The sequence below is a fragment of the Lepus europaeus genome, chromosome 7 (genome assembly GCF_033115175.1).
Source record: "Lepus europaeus isolate LE1 chromosome 7, mLepTim1.pri, whole genome shotgun sequence".
Classification (NCBI taxonomy): Eukaryota; Metazoa; Chordata; class Mammalia; order Lagomorpha; family Leporidae; genus Lepus; species Lepus europaeus.
This window is the reverse complement of record NC_084833.1, coordinates 47,757,612-47,776,181: the sequence shown is the minus strand read 5'-3', so window position 1 is coordinate 47,776,181 and position 18,570 is coordinate 47,757,612. Positions and strand designations below refer to the sequence as shown.

Genomic DNA, 18,570 nt, shown 5'->3' with positions numbered 1-18,570 from the left:
TGCCCGGGGGCCCCAGAGCCCAGAGCCCAGGGCCCCAGGCACCTGCCCTCCTGGTGTCTCTCGGTGCCTGTTCTGAGTGCCTGCAGAGGCAGTGGCGACGCATGAGGACGCTGCAGAGCCCCGCCTCCTGGATGCCAGTCCAGGGTCTGACACTAGCCGTGCCACCAGCCTCCGCCTCGGGGTCTCATCTCTAGACAGCGATGGGAACAGCATGCGCCCCCCCGCCCTGGGTTGCTGCGAGGTCCAATGAGTAAGGTCTGCAAAGTGCTCAGAGTCGCACTAGGTGCAGCACCCCTAAGGACGAGCTGTCGCCGTCACTCCCCAGCCTGTGTGTCACTGTGCCTACCTCTCCGGCCCCTGCCTGCAGTCAAGTCAGCCTCAAGACTGAGGGGGGCTTACCTGAGAAGCCAGGGCTGGCTGTACCGTCTCCCACTCTCTACCGTGGAGAAGCAGCCAATCCAGTGGCTGGCTCTGTGGCCCTAAGCCCCCAGAAGTGTGGAGGAGACGTGCCTAGCACCCCTCAGAGACCATGTCCCTAGCCCAGGAGCACCCTGGGCAGAAGCAGGACCTGAGCCACCACCTCCTCCCTGATACCAGGCCAGTGCCAGGCGGGGTTTGCTCGAAGCTCTGATCTTCATCGAGTGGACAGGACAGGGAAGGTTTCAGGCAGCCCCTCCTTCTCTCCCAGGGCTACAGCCAGGGCCCATCATGGCCTTGGTGGCCCTTTGAGGGTACTCTCTACCCTGCTCCTCCTTGAACAAACCAGGAAAAGAAGCAAGCATCCAGGGGTCCTGCTCCTTGGTCAGCTCGAGCTTGGGGCCCAACTGGTCCTGGGTCCCCATCTGATAGGACATGCAACTCCCAACCCCTGAGGTGGGCAAGGCCCTGGGGGCAGCACTCCGGCCTGAGGCTCCCCAGAAGATGGCCCTTGGGGCTGCCTGGGAACCAACGGGCACTCCCAGAGAGACAGAGGTCAGGCAGAGTGGGAGGGCGGTGGGGGGGGGGATGGGGAGGACCACAGGCACACGGCAGGTGTGGTTTTACTTGTCTAAATGCAGTCTGATACACCACCATCCTCTTCAGCATCTCCTGTGGCTGCCAGGAAGAAAACAGGTCCACCCCTGACATGCCCAGTAGGTCTCGTCTGCCCCCTGGCGCCAGCCCTGCCAACTCCCTCTCAGCCAGACATGGCCTGCCTTATCAGCAGCCTGCCGGCCTGCCCCTCCCCCAACCAGCACAGCAGCTGCGAGAGGGTGAGCCGGCAGCATCCTCGACACCGGCCAGAGAATGCAACGTGGGTGCGGGCAGAGGCTGGCAGAGGCTGCCCCGCAGCGTGAACTTTTGGGAGCTAATGGGACAGCTACAGCTCAAAATAAACATCTGAGCCGCCCCTCCCCGCCCTGACATGTGGATAGGGTTTCCATGAAAGGGAAAGTTCTGGCCCAGTCCCTTCCCCCGGTGGGCGGTGGGGGGAAGGGTTGCATGTGAGTCCCAGCCCCCTCTGACACCCGTGGGGGGGGTGGGCAGAATCTCCCCACTGCCTCAGGACCTCCTGTCAGACCTCCAGTCCTAGCGAGGAGCGAGAAGGGAAATGGAGGAAGGGAACGCGTTCGCTCGGCCCATTCCCCGGCTGAGGGTGTCCCCTGTGGGGGCCGCGACAGGCTGGGGAACCAGGTCTCTGCCAGCTTTGGCAACTGGGCCACGTGAGCAAGAGCGTGGGCTTTGGAGAATAAAAGACTTGGGAGGAAGTTGTAAGTTCAGGCTGTGCCGTGGGCAACCACCTTAATCGCTCTGTGCCTCAGTTTCCCTGGAAGTTAAGCAGGGACGAAAACAGGAACCATCTCACTGGGTTGCTGGGAGGGTTAAGTGAGGCCATGCAGAGCCCGGCACCTGGAAGGCTCTTAGCAAGTCTTAGCTGCTATTGTTATTGCTGTCATACTGTAAGGTAGAGCTCCAGGCTGTTTGGTCAAGGCAGGACAAGAATTCCATTGGTCCCATCAGCACCCCTGTGGACTCCTCCTTAGCCAGTGAGAGCATGCCCTGATGGCACCTGCTCTGAGTCTGTGTCCCCCCTCACTCTCCCTCTGGAGGGAGAGTTCTGCACTCTCGGGGGGCTTACCAGGACCTCGGACTTCACGGCTGGCCTGTAGATGAAGTTGGACTCTTGCTGGACCATGACAGGCTTGGAGATGGTAGACACGCCAGGGCCTCGTGGAGGCTGGGGGCTTGGGCAAAACGTCTGCATGGGTTAGTTTAAGAGAGACCCACCTGAGGTGGTGGTGGGGGTGGCCTCGGCCAGCCACGGTACCTCTGTACACATGCAAACTCACACCCATGCACATGCTGAGCCAGCCAGGTCCGTTCCCTCTGCTGGAGGTCCTGGGCGTGTCATCTTCAGCAGAGATATAAGGAGGACACTGGCCACCATGTAGTCTGGGGGCACAGAACCTGGATGTCACTAAACAATCAGATGCTTGAGCCACAGCCTGGTTTGGGGATGCCAGTGTCCACTGTCACTCAGGGGACATGCTTCCATAGAAGGCTCTCTCTCAGCGGCCACAATGGCCTCCACAACCCCTGCCTCTAAAGGCTATCTCTTCTGCCCATGGTTCCAGGTCCTGGGCTGCAAAATGAGGTGTTGGGTGCTCCTGCTGGCTGGGCACAGGGTCTTTCAAGGCCATGGGGTATGGACCAACCAGAGTGGCATCCTGGGGAGCTGATGCAACTGGTCTGTGTGTGCTAACCCCTGTGTCATCTTGGGCAAGATGTCTCTAACTGGGTCGCCACCTTGTCCAAAACCCCTCCGTGGGTCTCCAGGGGCTACTGGCTTCCTTGGGTTGACCTCCAAGACCCTTCATGGGCTTCTTCTACCTTTCTTTTCAACCTCATCCCCAACTCCATCCCCCACTGCCTCACATTGCTTAACTTCAGTTCCCAGAACGCTAGGATATCTCACCTCGAGACCTTCGCACACACCCTCCCCTCCTGTTAGCCAGCGTGGTCATCACTGCCTTCCTCTCCACCTGCACCCCTCCTCACAACACCCATGCGTCCATCTCCTCCCTGGTGGTATGGAAGTTGCCTGCTTGTCTTTCTTGCACACCAGACTGTCTCTGACAGGGGCTCTGCCTGCCTGTGGTTCCCAGTGTCTAGCATATGGTAGGGGCTCAATAAGCATGTGTCGGATGAAGCAATGAATGGTCCAGCAGTAGGGTGGGTGTGTGGGACAGTGCCTGGAGGCAGACTGGGCCCTGAAAACTTCCCTCTGGCAGGCTCAGTGGAGCAGGCACTCATGTTAAGCCAACACAGCTGTTCGTTTCCACTACCTGAGGCCTGCTCGTGACTGGGCTGACTGTGGATGTGTGGCCACTCACACTTCCTGCTGCAGCGCTGCTGACAACTTGTGAGGGGCACGCCACAGGGAGATTGGGCGATGCAGATGGCCCAGGGACCAGAGTACAGATGTAAGGACAAAGCCACCCAATGGCGGTTTCCTGACCTTCCCGAGACAGCCCTTGTGTGACAGAGCTCGGATCAGGAAGTACCAGTGGGAACTTTATGATTCCTTGAAGAATCAGAGAAAGCTGCACCCTGGCGTGAATCTTGACCCTGTCTCCAAAGTTTGCTGAGCTCACTCCAGTCCCGCATTTGTAGCTCCATCCAGCTTTTCCTGTACTCTGGACTGTCAACAACCACAGTTAATGTCTACTGAACATCTCTGGTGTATCTGCCACTCTTCTAGATACTAACGTAAGATGTCCTCATTGTTAATTCATTGGATTCTTCAGATAGGCAGGTACCATCATGTACAAAGGGCACAGGCTCAGACAAACTAGCCCACGGCCAAGGTCACAGCCACCAGCCAGTGTATGGTGGAGCCTGGACAACCAGGCAGTCTGCCCTCTGCTGTTCCTCCTTGTGGTCTTCGCGTCCCCCATACCTGCAGTGCCCTTCCTCCTGTCCCGCTTGCATCCCCGCCCCTCAAGGCCTGGCTCACAAGCCCGCTATGCAGAGAGGACTTCAAACTCTTGGTAGAATCCCTTCCATGCACACGGCCTAAGCCTACGTTACAGTGGGGTCACCCTCAGATGGCAAAGACCTGGGGAGCACAGGTGTGCCCTAGACAAGGAGGCTTAGGGCAGGTGCTCAGTCAATGGTGGCAAGTGTGCTGACAAAAAGTCTGGCACCCTCTGTGCCAGACTCAGCCCCTTCACACTGGCTCCTGGCAGGGCTCAGAGGAAGACACCTCCGGAACAGAGGGGCTCGGGAGGGAGTTCCTCTGAGAGTCCCCTGCTGGGGGTGCAGCCTTGTTGGCACCTGGCCCTTCCTCCACTCTGCCTTCCTTTCCCCAAGCTCTCCTGAGTGCTTTGAGATACTCAACTCTGCGCCTCGATGAGGAAACTCAGGTGGGGCGGTTACTACAAGACACAGGTCAGGTGCCGCCCTCAGCTGACATGAGCCGCTTGGACTCTGACTCCAGCCTGGCCCCACGGCTACGGGAGCAGAGGAATATGTTATGTTTCACCAGGATCAAAGCCCATGTCTTCCTCAGGGATCTTTCAAAAGAGTCTTTGGATTAAGAACAATCACTACGAAATATGTCTTTTTGAGAAAGATCACTGTTCAGCTTCCTGAAGCCAAGAAAAACATTCCTTGTCTTTTAATAGCAAATTTGGAGATTTCCAGGAGCTCTCTGATCTTCATTTTTTTTTTTTCTCTAACTGGAAGCAGGCCAGAAATTTCTGAATTACAGTTCAAGTCATTGGAGCTGGCTTGTACCATTGGAAATGGCACTCTAATGTTCGAACGCTGCATTGTACAAGCCTTACCGCTTCATTCACAGAAGCTAATACCCCTTCCTGGCTCCCCTCCCTCTCTACCCATCCAACACAGAGAAATCATTTCACATATTCAAGGCTGTCTAGGATAATGTCAAGAAACGGCGGCAGGTGACATTAACAGTACTGCACTGGAAGTTACCAGCCCACACTAGCTAAGAGGCGCTGAGAGAGCAGTGGCTACCGAGTGGACACACTGTTGTTCACCCACTGCCATTCCTAGGCAAGTCACCATACAATTCCCCAGGAGTAGCCCCGTCCGCAAGCAAGAGCCCCTACATGCGGGCTGAAGGGTGTTGCTGGCAGATAGGGTGAGCTGGTGTTTCCTCTGCCTCCACTCCGAGGAGCAGTGCAGGACTGGGAACCAGCAGTCTCCCCACTCTCCCTGCTTCCCGGAACAGCATGCGGAACAGGCCTGGTACCTTTGGGGTGGGAGGGAAGCTCCGCTCAGGAACGGGGGAGCTGGTGGGCTTCCCACCGTGGATCTTTGCTTCCCAGTCCTCTGTTGGGTTGCTTGTGTCACTGGCGCGGAAGGGGTGGTGGCCCAGTGCCTCCTCCAGTGCCGAGGGCAGTGGGCGGGTAGGAGTGAGGTCTTGTGTGGGGATGGACGGCGGGGGAGGGATGGGGATGGGGGGTGGCGTGCGCTGCACCCAGGGCGAGGATGAGGTACTCAGGTGGCCGGTTGAGGGAAGGACTGGGGGTGCAGAGACCTTGGTGGGTGGGTTGGAGGGTGGAGGGTGGGGCATCACGGGCAAGGCTGAGGGAGTCTTGGGGGGATAGTAGAACATGTCCAAGGGGATGTCATCCAGGTCAGTGGTGTGCAGGTGCAGTCCGCCTGCGAAGCGTCTCAGGGGTGGGGCCAGGGGAGACACAGAAGGCGGGGGAGGTGGGGGCCCTGTGGTCATCTGGGGGCAGGGTACAAGAAAGTTCTGTAATTGTCCACAGTGATTAGAGCTCCGTTCACAAGACAGCCAGTACAAAGCTCTGGCTGCTGGGGACCCCCGACCCTCAAAGCAGAAGCAGGGGTGGCACTGCTCTGCCACCTAGTGCCCAGCTGAGCCCACACCAGTGGCAGGAAGGGCATCCCCAAAGGCAGACGAGGCCCACGCTTTGCCGTCTGTGGGTGGTGAGTTAATCCTGCGCTTTGACCCCTGCCCTGGGACACAGGTGAGATGGAAAGGGCGTTCCTGCTCATCCCACCAGGAGCTCAGGCCTAGCTGAAGCAAGCCGGGACCAAGTGGTCACTCTGGAGCTAAGCCCAGAAATACAGACTCCTCTCCCTCCCCCGGGCAGCGGAGTGGGCACCTGTGTGTCTGGCGGGGTTTGCCCGTGGCCATCACGCCTCCCGCCGTCCCCAGGAGGGGCCACGGGGAGAGAAGGGCGCCGTTACCTCGGAAAGCTCATTCTCAGCGGAGGAGATCTGCTCGAGCCGCGTCTGACAGAGCCTCTCCACCCAATACTGAATCTTTTCCGATTCCTCCAGGTCTTCCCGCTCTGTCTCCGACACCTGGGCCCAGGACGGGCGCACACAGGAGAGGACAAGGGGCCCACGTGACTCACACGTGGCCAGCAGAGCAGGCAGCATTTGTCTGAGACCCCAGAGCACATCTGGGGGTGTCAGCTGCTCTACCTGCCTCTGAGGAGGCAAAGTGGTGGGGATGGCGGGGAGCAGGTGACTTAGCCAAGAAAGGGCTATGTACCGCATGGGACCCCAGGATCCCCACAAATACAGAGACTCCCCGGGCTTTCCAGTAACAGCCCTTCTTTGGTAGGCTCCCAGCGCATTCCAAGAGTTCAGCTGCACATGTTTTTTTACCTCCGGGCTGCCTTCTCAGAAGCACAAGTTCAATTTGTTTTTAATTTTGTATCTAATTTGTTCCTAATGCCAGATCTAATGCACTTCACATTTTCCAGGGCTTCTGTGGTTTTATAATCTAATCAACGTGGCATTCTGATTTATGGAGCATTACAGAGAAGCAGGAACCATCCCATCGCCTGCAGTGGGGGAGTCATTACACCCATCTCACCTCGGAAATGGGGATTTCTCAGGCTGGAAGGCTGCCCTGGGCAAATCTTAGAGGGACAGCCTGAGATTCATTCCTAAATTAAAGAGGTCTGGTCACAGACAAATGTTGTGTCCGATTGGGGCTAGCTTCAGACCCATGACCTGCAGAAAGGGGTTAGCCTCAGACCTGTACTCCCAAAGCTAGGCCAGGCTGGGGAGACTCAGACAGATGAGTAGAAGGCTAACTTCAGATTGACAAGCTAGGCAGAAGAGCTAGCCTTAGACTGTGTGTGCAGCCTCATAGACACAGCTACAGTGGAGAGGCCTAGCTAGGGTGGGGGAAGGGGCAGATTCAAACCTCTAGCCAGGTGTATCAAGGACTAATGTGAGACCTACACTCATGGCAGAGAGGCTAGCCTCAGACTCATGCTCTACACATGGGGGTTAGTCTCAATCCCAAACATGCACGAGAGCCGGGGCCGATCCCATAAGACCCCAGGCCGGTGGGGTGATCTCTCTTTGGGAGGGAAGTAGGGCATGCCACCCTTGGACTCCATTTGGGGAGAACAACTACAACTGGCCCTGGGGAGCACAGTATGTCCTGGGTTGCTGGCCTGGCCGCAGCTGGGCCTCGTACCTCCTGGGCCAGCCGGTTGATCTTTAGTTGCTTTTCCTTTTCCAGCATTTCCTCTTTCTCTTTGTAAAGCTTTTGCTCAAACTCCAGCTCCTTCTTATTCTTTTTCAGTTCCTGCAGGCTGTCCTCCTGGGTTTTCTTCTTATCTTTTCCTTTCTGAGCAGACATAGTGGTGTTTGTATGACAAGGGGCACCACATGGTGTCTATACTAGCACAGCACAGCACACAGGGCATCCAGTCCGCAGACAACACCAGGCAACAACCTCACCACGCCCGGCTGTGTCCCACCAAACTTCAGCTTCAGGTCCCTGCTACCCACTGCGGAGGGGGGGACATACACTTTTGGCCAGCCCAAACCTGCTAACTGGTTTACTAACAAGCTATGTGACCTTGGCTGAGTTCCTTAACCTCTCTGGGCCTTATTTGCCTCGTTTTCAAAGCGGGTGAAACACCTGCCCCACAGGCTTGTATTTAGTACCAATGAAACAACATCTATGGGAGAGCTTTGAAAGTGTGGAAGTTTGCATAAATAAAAGGCATTGTATTCATTTCCTAGTGCCTGAGTATAGGCTTTCTCCACATCTGGGGAGAAGGGCGGCTCATCTTTAGGGACCACAGCTGTATGCTGTGGGGGCTCCATAGGAACTCCGGGGAGGCTGGCAAGCCTCACCTGCGGGGACCCTCTGTCCTGAGCTAGAGGGGATGGGAACCAGCTCAGACCTGGGGACCCAGAGCCAGGAACATCAGATTTCCCCCTGTTGCTTAAGCTCCAGACTCTGCATCCTGCTGACTCCAAACCCACAGCTCCCTCTGAACCAGGCCCCTCACTGGAGGATTAGCTAGGAACTGCAGGACAGGACTGGCTGGTGGGGAGGACGGCCTGTTTCACACAGGCTGTTTCAACAGGGGTTGAGAGGACTTGGGGAGGAAGCTCCCCGTAGAGCCAGCATCCTGGCTGCTTCCCCCACAGAGTGAGGATGGAAGAGAAGAAACCCATGGCCTGCCCGCATGCCAAGGAGGCACTCCGATCACCCCTGTGCAAGGAGCATGCCCACTCTTCATGGGAGAGCCCGAGCCCGGAAAGGCGAGGTCCCCCGCCTGACATCAGAATCTAGTAAGTGACAGTGCCAGGATCTGGACCCCAAATCAGCCTGGTCTCACTGTTTTTCTATGGCACCTGGAGGGGCTGGGGGCAAGGGGGACAAAGCGAACACATAAGACATGGCTGGCAACGCCCTGGGCAGCTGGGCCCTTCCATCCAGCCTACGGAAGCCTGCTCTCAGATTCCTGACCCATCTCAGCATCCAAGGCCACCAGTGAGGAACTGAGTTTCCAGGCCACGGACACAACTTCCTCCCACCAGCTGGCAGGGATGCTGAGTCACCAGGGACCCCTGACAGGTGCCTCCTATCTCTGCTCCTAAAGACAATCCCACCACCTGTGTGTGTGGCCAACGTGCTGTGGTCCCTGCAGGGACCTGTGAGCCTGTGACCCTCTTGGAAAAGTGGTTCTCATTGCTGGTTAGTCCTGGTTGGTTCCCTGCCTCCCCTGCTCACTAGACTCTCCACCCAGCTGATAGGTGAACCCTGCCATCATGTTCGAGATTCCGACAGGGATGCCCCGAGAGCAGCCTCCAACGGCTAAAATGAGGGCGTGGCCTCCCCCAGGGACCACTCTGATAGGAACGGATGTTCCATTGGTTTAAAAAAGACATCAGTGCCAAGATTTTAGACCCAGGGCTTCTGGGTGGGACAAGCTGACAGTCCAGCTTCTGTCCCATCCCCAAGAAAGTCGCATCTGTCTACAGATGCAGGGGGCAAGCTGCACACGGCCCCACTGCGGCCCCTGCCACAGGCCACTAAGCTGTGGGTGACTCCGCGGCCCCTGCCAGGGGGCTCCAGGATTTTCTCCAGCAGGGCTGGCGGAAGGTCTTCAGGCCCCTGTGTAGACATTGTGGGGCTGGAGCCTTGAGCCCAGAGGGACTTCCTGCTAGGGTAGGAATAGAAGCTGTTGCTTCCTGGTCTCTGCAAATCAGGAGAATTCTGTGCGTTGAGAGCCATGGCCATGGGTGCCCGCCTGTGTTATGTGGGGACTCGGCGTTGCAGGTGCTGGGAGACAAAGCATCTTCCGTGGCTCTGGGAAAACTGATGATGGGTGTTAGGGGCCAGGTTAAGGGACGTAACCCTGTGTCCTTTCAGTGGACAGTTAAATTCATGGCAGATACTCCTTCTGGTCCAGACTGAGAGGGGAGGCAGATGGGGTAGGTGTGCTCTTGCTCCTATCTAGACGCAGTCTTTCACTCTCTGCAAATGAAAACGAAAGCCCAAATTGCAGCTCTTTCGGAGATGACTGAGCTAATGAACAAAGGGAAAACAACCCTACCTCCTTAACGAGGGCAGTTATCCCATGCCGTGATTTCTGACGGGCTGGTGTGTGTGTGTGTGTATGTAGGAGATTCTAGTTCTCTGACATTTACATAGTTATTAGTGCCTGGAAAATATGTGACCTTCATTTCCTTTTGCCTTTTTTATTTCTGGTAAGATCCTGTGTGAGTGCGCGTGTGTGTCCTTTGTCTTCTCTCGTTGACTTCTAGCAGAGACAGGGGACAGTGAAGGATTGTAAGTCTAACCCAGTGAGACACCTGCAGCAGAGTCAGCACATAATAGGGAAAGGCCAGTCTAATGACACCAAGTGCATTCCGTGGCCCTGGCTGCATTTACTCGATGCTAGCTGAATCACGACCCGCACTCCCCAGGCAAGGATGTTCACCTCTGTCAGAGATCGTCTTTGTCTCTTTAGAGGCACCATGTTGGTCGCAGGGCGCAGACACTCCTGCCAGGTCACACATTACTGGTTTTCGGGCAGGGAGAAGTCACACCCGGTCAAGACCGCCCGGTGGCCGGCGCTTTGGCTTCTGGGGACTGACATCTTGCGAGAAAAAGCCAGCCAAGTGATAACATCTGATCAGCTCACCCTGATTGATGCTGATGCCTGGTTTCCAAATACCAACCATCTCGAACGTCCAATCTACAGATACTAACAGTGCCGCTTCCCTAATCAAATGCCAATGTGATTTAGAGAGACCAGGGACAAGGGAGTTTTATGGCGCCTGGAGATATGGTAATAGGATTTAGAGAGAAAATTGAAGCCCCTGAACATCTGGGCACATACAGAGATGTTTCCAGGGGGGAGCTGTGATCAGCCAGGGCTGCTCCACCTGTGGCAGCAAACCCCCATGTCTGGATCAACATGGTCTTGAGACCCTCACTGCGTGCGCCCGCCCCACTGCCTTACTCTGTCTGACCCCCTCCTTGTGGTCACGGCCTCTGGTTTTACTCTGACAGAGAAACCAAGCAGAAGCTTCCTGTGCCCATCAGGGCCGGTGCAGACCCAGGCGGGTGCCTGATGGCCCTCGGGCAGGTCTCAGCCCCTGAATTCCCTCTGCCCACGAGGCCTCTACGGTGGGGCCCTGGCATTTGATGGCAGCCTGATGGAGAGGCACAGGTGGGATCAGCCCTTTGAAGGAACAGGCCAGGCCACACTGTTCAGGCAGAGAACTGCTTGGAAAAGGCTAAAATCCACAGCAAACTCAGCAACAAACGAGCACAGCCCCCAGTGCTGTCCTACCTTCCGGATGGTTGGGAATTTGCCATCGTAACGATAAAACCACCCAAAGGCTGCAAGAACAGAGAACAGAGTCACGAGACACGGTTCAGCTGGGCCACAGCATCCGTGGGCAGCACCTGCGAGTCGTGTTCACGGGAACACGTGGCTTTGTGAGCAAAGTTCAGCTGCCAGAACCCACCGCGAAGCAGCTCCCTTGGCCTCTCCCCACTCTCCTGGCCTCACCTGGGTTACAGAGCCAGCCGGGGAGCACCAGGGACAAGCCTAGGTTCCCAGGCCCTGGGAACCTCTCAAATGCCTCCCTAGGACACTGGCTTCAGAAGTCAGTGGCAGAAAATCAGAGAAAGCCCCTTGTGGAAGGATGAGCTTTTCCAAATCAGAGACCCCGCCTCCAAGCACAAAGCCCTCCCCTAAACCTCATCCATGAAATGCTTGTGACAGAGACAGCCTGGGGGCTCTGCCTGGATCCTTGTCACACAAAACAAAATTGCCTTGTCTCGCAGTGTTGGCCACATCCTCCGCCCTCAACATTGAAGGGGAAGGTAGTAGCTGGGCCAGCTCTGAGATAGATGGCCCCCGCAGCTGTGGGCAGCGGATGTCCAAGCGTCCCCCTTGTACCCACATCCAGGCCCCTCAAGCTTGAAACTCCCTGGAACCAGGAGCAACGGCTCAAATAATGGCCCACTCTGATCCCTCAGCATTCCAGAACAAGATGGTGACAGCTCCCTCCTGCACACTGGGCTCCTTAGTTGCTGGATCTGGGCGGGGTCTAAGGAGTCCTGGGGGCAGGTGCTTGGGCTCAGGCAGTGCGTTTTTGGCCCAGAGAGTCCATTGCATTGATGTGCCCTTGCTGATTTTCCAGCCTGGCGTGAGTTCTGTCCTCAAGTTTATGTGTGCAGTGCTTGGGCCATGCGGGGCTTGGAGGAGCTCTACAGACCCCGGTGGTCCCCACCACGTGCCCGCCAGCCCCAGGAGCCGGTGTCTGTGCTGCTTCAGGACAAGGCCAGCAGGGCAAGCGAGGCAAGCAGGGCAGCCAGGCCAGGGGGCGAAGCGGGGGTGCGCACCTGCTCTCCTTGCTTCTCTGTGCCTCCATCCAGGTCATCTGCAGGCTTGAGCTGGGGCTCCACTCCCTGATCGTCTACCCAGGGGAGAGAAGGGGAAGCCGGTGAACCAGCAGTCTCAACAGACCAAGCGGCTGGAGGGCCTTTCCTGGAACCTGGGCACCTGTGACCAGCTTCCTCTAGGGGAGCTGGGAGGTCTGGGGCAGGGCCTAGGAGCCAGAACAAAGGTTTCTTGCTTTGAGCTGGTACATGCAAGTGCTGCCAACCTTGGGAGCTTTAGTTTGTCTACCTGCAAAATGGGCCAACAAGAGAGGCCTCTGATCCAGCAGCAGCAAGAGAACCAGTTTGCAGGGTGTTGGGAGGAGGGTGGGGATATCTGAGGATGACACACCGAGGAGGGTGAGGGCTTGCGACGGCAGAACAGGGAGTCCTGTCCTCAGGCTTCGGTGTGCAGTGCTTGGGCCGAGCTTTACCGCCTTTGCCTTGGAGCTGTAGGCAGTGTGGGGGGCACGGAGGCTGGGGTCCTCAGGGATGTCCTAGCACAAGGCTAGGACGACAGGAGTTGCAGTTGTTTCTAGCTGGGTCTCCCTGGGGCCCTGGAAGGCGATGCCTTTTCATATTTCACAAGCTCGAAGGAACCTGGCGTAGGAGAAGCCTGGATATTAAGCTCCTTTGCTTTGGGCTTGAATCCCATTAACTCAACTGTGGAACGCAGATGCTCCCTGCTAACAAGGACTGCTTAATGAAACTCTGGGGATGCGAATGATTACTTAAAAGAGTTTGGTGGGAAAGAAACTCGCCTTCGGATCATGTGGTCTATTGCGATTGTGCTTGTCGGGGGGGACTGTTGCCAGGGTCCTTGATGAGGACAGAAGGTATGTGAGCTCTTGTTTAAACCTCTTTCTCTTTGGGTCCTTAATAAAGATTCCCTACTCCCTACCCCCTGCTTTAGCTAAGGAAAAGTGTTTGGAGCGCGGGGAGGGGAGGTGTCTCTGTGACACTGTGTCCTGGCTTTGAGGGTTTGTAGGACACTGGGCTTCTGATGGCTTGGCCATGGGGAAGCAATGGTAAGAGCTTCCTGGGGAAGTGGGAGAGCAGTACTCTGACCCCAGCAGTGGGCGAGTGGCTTCATTGGCCAGGTTGAGAGATGCTCCACACTCTGTGAACAAAGGCTGGGTCCACCCCTCACAGGCACTAAAACCTGAGTCAGGTGTGACCTGGTGACTAAGCGGGTCCCAGAGCCCAAGGGTGATGGGAGTAGGGAGGGGAGCTTGCTGGGCATGGTTGTGCTGGCCCAAGGCAGCTGAGGCCATTCCAGTCTCCTGAGAACGGGAGCAGCGGGAGCGGCAGGAGCGGAGTTGGCATCAGAGGTGTGTACGGAGATGGATGGTGGCAGCAGGCACCCCAGCTTGGCCAGCAGACTGAGATCATTAATCCTGGGCTTTGTGGCATTGCCTTAAAACACCTTTATCTTGAGCAAAGGCACAATCCTTGCTCCTTTTATTCAAGAAATTGGATTTGGTTATAAAGCATTAAATAAATAGTTAGCTAATGAAAGGGTTTTTTATTTTCTGTAGTTCCTAAGAGGGAGTGTTTGCTGTGAATCTGAGACCCAGTCTCTGGGAAGGTACTAAATTGACCAGGATTACTTTCATGAGAAGCAATTAAAATCGATTCCTCTCCCTCTGAAGCTCCTATTTCACCCATAAGAACAAATTAGCTGCCCATCTGAAACACAGATTGTTCACCGGGACTTCAGCCCTGGCCACACCCTCATCCAATACTGAGTGCCAGGGTGAGGGTGATGACACTGTGCTTTGTCCTCCCCAGAGGACCCTGGGATGACCCCGTGGCCCTACTGCCAAGAAAGAACGTGCTGGAAGCTTTCGTCCTGAGCCCCGGGCTGGGGAAATGGAACCATCCAGATGCCCTGCACCACTTCCGGGGACCAAGTAGCTCGTGTGGGCAAAGTGACAGCTCTAGGGCTCGGGTATGTCCAGAGTTGGGGACCAAGCTGGAGAGACCCTGTCACAGCATCTCAAATGCCTGCGCCCATGGTCCTTGGGTCCAGATTGAGCCAGGCTCTCAGGTCAGCAGAGCGTGTAGCTGAAAGAGGACCTGGCCCATGGCAGCCACAAATGAAGGCCACCATAGAGGCAGCACAAAGAATCAACCAGGACACCCCTGCTTGTGACCTCTGTGGCCCCCAAGCAGCCTTGTTCCCTGCTCCTACCACCAGTCCACCAAAGAGACACTGCCAGTGAGACCCTGGTATGTCCCGGCAGCGTGCGCTGTCTCTTGAAGAGACATTGGGAAGAGAGACATCGGGAAGGTGGGGTTGAGAGGAGCCATTGTTGGCTGCCTGGCCTAAAACTGGAGGTGAGCCGTAGGGCATGTGAAAAGCGGAGACACTCCGGGCATCAGGAGCTGGGTCTCACCGTCCTTTCCCTGCCTCCATCCCTGGCATGGTCTGGCAGCAGACCACGTGCGTAGATGCAGGAGATGGGGAGCCGCAGCAAGCTCCCCCCACACGAACGCTGGACCACCAAAGCACCTTCCTCTCTTCCTTGCTGCTGGCTCCATCCCAGCCTCCGCTGAGAACCGGGTGGGAAGAGGGCACGCTCCACCCAACAAACCAAGATGGCAATTCCATGAGCCGGTTCTGCCTTGGCCACAGCTCTCCGCCCTCCTCAGCAGCCTCACAGTCTGCCTGAGTGTGCATTACGGGGAACGTCCGGGAGCCGCCAGCTTCCTCCCACCCCGATGTCCCCACAGATGGCCCCAGACACGTCGCTGGCCCTCCATGGCGGAAATGAAGCTCAGAGAGCCATGGGCTAGTCATTTGGGAAGGAGGGGGAAGCGAAACCCCAGCCACGTTGCCGTCTAGCCCCTCCCCCATGCACAATACGTACACTTGGGCTTGCGAAGGGACACTGGGTGCGCCTCGGTGGTGATGGTCTTGGGCAGGAGCAGCTGCTCCTTTGAGCCCCAGTCTTCCTCCCACTGCTTCTTAAACTTCTCTTCCTCCTCCACGATCCTGAAATGAGACCCCCCCACGCCTATGGTTGGAGTCAGGACAACCTCAAGCCCACCTCCTGCCCACCAGGGCACCCAGCCAGCCTGGGAGAGGCCTCCTGGCTCTAGCTGTGGAGTTTAACTTACAATTTTACGAGACCGTGTTCTGGGTGCCCTAAATAATGGGCTTTATCAGGCTTGTGCATTAGCTGCAGATCGAGAAAGATCCACCAGGGGACCAGAGGCCCAGGTAAACTGGGTCTAGAGGTGGCCTCGGCTCCTGTGCTCCTGCTGCTGCAAGCATGCTCCCGTCCACACAGACACACCCGTGCGGGTCCGTGCCACTCACTGTTCCATCTCCTTCCGGTACCGCTCGTTCTCCTCGGCTGCCTTCTGGGCAATTTCCTTTCTCCTTCTGAAGCACAAATGCAGGTTGGTCTATTTGAGTCTATGCAAGAGGAGTTACCTTTTCCTTGTGGCGAACTCCTGATTCGAGAACTTTTAAATGTTTTTTTTTTTTTTTTTTTTTTCCGGGGGCTGGGGAAGCCACCCAACAAAGTCTGGGCCCTGTGTTCCTCTGTGGTTTTGTCTAGAATGGCTGAGCAGAGATTCTGTGCGGAGGGAGGCAGGTGCACCCGAGGCCACGTTCCACCTCCAAACTCTTAGATAAAGTGGCTGACAAGAAGCAGGGTGTGGACTGAGGGTCCTCTCAGCCCCAAGACCTCAGGGGCAAAGCAGGAGCTGCCAAGCAGGGGTCACTGTACAGGCTAGCTCCGTGATAGGAGACACAGGGAGATCTTTCCCAGACTTGCTAAGTGCCTAGAATGCATCTGGATTTGGATTTTTTGATTTATGAATTGTTTGCCCCATCAATTCTCCCGGACCATCATTTAACCACCCTGGGGGTGGGGTGGGCTTCTGCAGCCAGACTGCCTGGGTGTGAATCCCAGCTTGGACATGGGAGACTCTGGACATCTGGGCTGTCCCTCTCTGGATCTCAGCCTCGTCACCTCCAGAATGGGGTCAACACCACCTCTGTCCCAGGGCTACTGTGGGCATTAAATCAAGCAAAGGAAACAAGACTCCAACACAGCGCCCAGGGGATGAAGCCCACCCCAGGGCACAGGGTGGGTGGGGCCTTTGCGGTGGGCGGGGCCTCCAGGGCAGGGGGCGGGGCCCCACTCACTGCCGCTCCATCTCCTGCTGTTCCTGCAGGATCTTGTTGGACTCCACGGCCAGCCGCTTCTGCATCAGGAGCTCCTGGCGCTGCAGCTCCCGCTGCCGTGCCTCTGCCAGCCGCTCCCGGTCCGTCAGGAACAGCTCCCGGCCCTCGAGGGGAGAACAGAGGCCCTGGTCAGGCCCCCTGTCTGGGGGCCAGCCTGCGGGTGTCTTCCCAGGCGCGGGTACTGTGGGGGTCACCCAGGCTTCTCCTGCCTGGGCCAGAGTCCTCTCACTCCGCTCTGTTGGGAAGGAGACCCCCTGGCCTTTCCTGGCAGTGGGTGGCAGCACTCAGGGGTCTGAGGGGCTGGGCCTGGAGGTCAGGGCGTTGGACTTACAGCTCCAGCCACGACGGACAGGGTCAGGCTGCGGCTGCTCTTCAGCACGTTCACGGCCTGTGGGGACAGGAGGGCAGCGGCTGAGGCCTGACAGCCCGAGCAGGCCAGGCAGAGTGCACACCATGCCCGCGGCGCTCAGACGAAGAGGGGGAGCTCCCCTGTTCCCCCACCTCACCTCCTTGTGGTCCAGGTTGGAGAAGTCGATGCCATTGACCTCGACGATCTGGTCTCCAGTCTGGTGGAGAAACAGAAGGGTTAGTGCTCCCTGCCCTGTGGGACAGCTCCCCCAGGGCGCCAGGGCTGCCAAGTGACCCCTCCCGGTGAGCACAACAGTTGCCATGCTCTGATGGGACCCTGGGAAGGCCCCAAGCTCACCCTGGCACCCCTCCACTTCATATTATCTTACCAGCTACCAAACATTACACCATGAGAGCTTCATTTCTTTGGATAAATTGATGACACTTGCTTTAAATACAAAACCTCCGTCTGTAGACACAGGAGCCTTTGGGCTTTTCTAAGGCAGAGGCTTTGCTGAATCATCATTGTAATGATGATCACAGTGGCTGACACTGAGCGCTGCTCTCGTGCCTGGCACGGCTCGGGCGTAGGAGCAAGTGAATTTAACCCCCACCACTACCCTAGGGAGAAAGCAGCAATTCTCCCCATTTTACAGGCCAGGCAACTAAAGCAGAGACAGGAAGCAGCATGTCCAAAAGAAGAGGTTAAGAGCTCCAGTGCTGGTGTCAGACGACCTAGCTTTGAATCCCAGCTCTGCCACACCTGACACATGGCCTTGGGAAAAGCCCACTTCCTCGGGGTCTCAGTTTCCTCATCTGTAAAATGGGGATTGTCATAGTCTCTAAGCCTGAGAGTTCTTGTAAAGTGTGGAGGGCATGTCAACTCTGAGTTCTACCAGTACAGGCCCAAGTTTGAGCTCAGCACTGACAGGCTTTCAACAACTTGCAGAACTGGACCGTAGGGAAAGTCAGACGTCACCGCACCCCCCACCCCGTGACACCCTCCCTGTGGGGTGGGTAAGAATCTGCAGCCAGTGACTGTGGAGAGAGGGCTGTGCCTCCAGTGCTGTGGGATCCACCCCAACGGGGGCCGGCAGGGGGTCACTCACCTCCAGCCCCACCTCGGCAGACAGCGAGCCAGGCTTCACGTGGCTGATGAAGATGCCGGGTTTCTGGATGGGGCCGCTGGAAATGCTGTGGGGGATGGGAAACGCTGGTGCGGCTTTGCTCGTACAGCCCTGGCCTGTCCTCAGTGTCCTGCCTGTGTCCCCGTGTCCAGGGTTCAGGATCGCCTGTGAGCCCTCCACTGTCTCCCTGTGTAGCCACTGTCTCCCTGTCCCGCCTCATTTCCACTGCTCCACAGCCACAGCAAACCACCTGGAACTCCCCCTGCCCAAGCCCTCACTCCCTGGACCAAAAACACCATTTCTCTGTTTGTAGCACTTCCTGTGCATTCCTTAAGACGCAGGTGCTGTCTCCTCTATACGCTTTTCACCAGATCCCTGATTCTACCTGAGCTCGGCCAGTTGCTCCCTTCTCAGCAAGGCAGGGAGCGGCAGCACTTGTACTGTTCTCGCCTCCTAGACCTACGGCAGACATCACTAACCTATCACAGAACTCTCCCACCAAGCCCGGATACAGCCTTAGAATGCTGGTCAAAACAGTACCCCAGGCAGCCACGACTAACTAATTAGAGATGGCATAGATGGGAAACCTAACTGGCATCCCTGATCCATGGTTGCTCCCTTAGAGTCCTTGCCACCCTATACTGTGCCTATTTATTTATAGGGTTGACTTCTGCACTTGGCTGTTGTCTCTT

At 56.7% G+C, this 18,570-nt stretch overlaps 1 protein-coding gene across 1 annotated transcript in view; it reads right to left on the bottom strand.

Moving 5' to 3' along the window:
* USH1C (USH1 protein network component harmonin) overlaps positions 1-18,570 on the bottom strand; it is a 57,541-nt gene that overhangs the window by 20,310 nt on the left and 18,661 nt on the right. Inside the window, exons 9-20 of the mRNA XM_062197500.1 lie at positions 17,861-17,945; positions 16,910-16,969; positions 16,735-16,791; positions 16,365-16,507; positions 15,528-15,593; positions 15,076-15,200; positions 11,106-11,155; positions 7,481-7,633; positions 6,229-6,345; positions 5,261-5,743; positions 2,120-2,239; positions 1,045-1,095 (exon numbers count right to left, since the gene is read on the bottom strand). Coding sequence (XP_062053484.1) covers positions 1,045-1,095; positions 2,120-2,239; positions 5,261-5,743; positions 6,229-6,345; positions 7,481-7,633; positions 11,106-11,155; positions 15,076-15,200; positions 15,528-15,593; positions 16,365-16,507; positions 16,735-16,791; positions 16,910-16,969; positions 17,861-17,945 — 1,510 coding nt within the window. The remainder of the gene's footprint in view (positions 1-1,044; positions 1,096-2,119; positions 2,240-5,260; positions 5,744-6,228; positions 6,346-7,480; positions 7,634-11,105; positions 11,156-15,075; positions 15,201-15,527; positions 15,594-16,364; positions 16,508-16,734; positions 16,792-16,909; positions 16,970-17,860; positions 17,946-18,570) is intronic.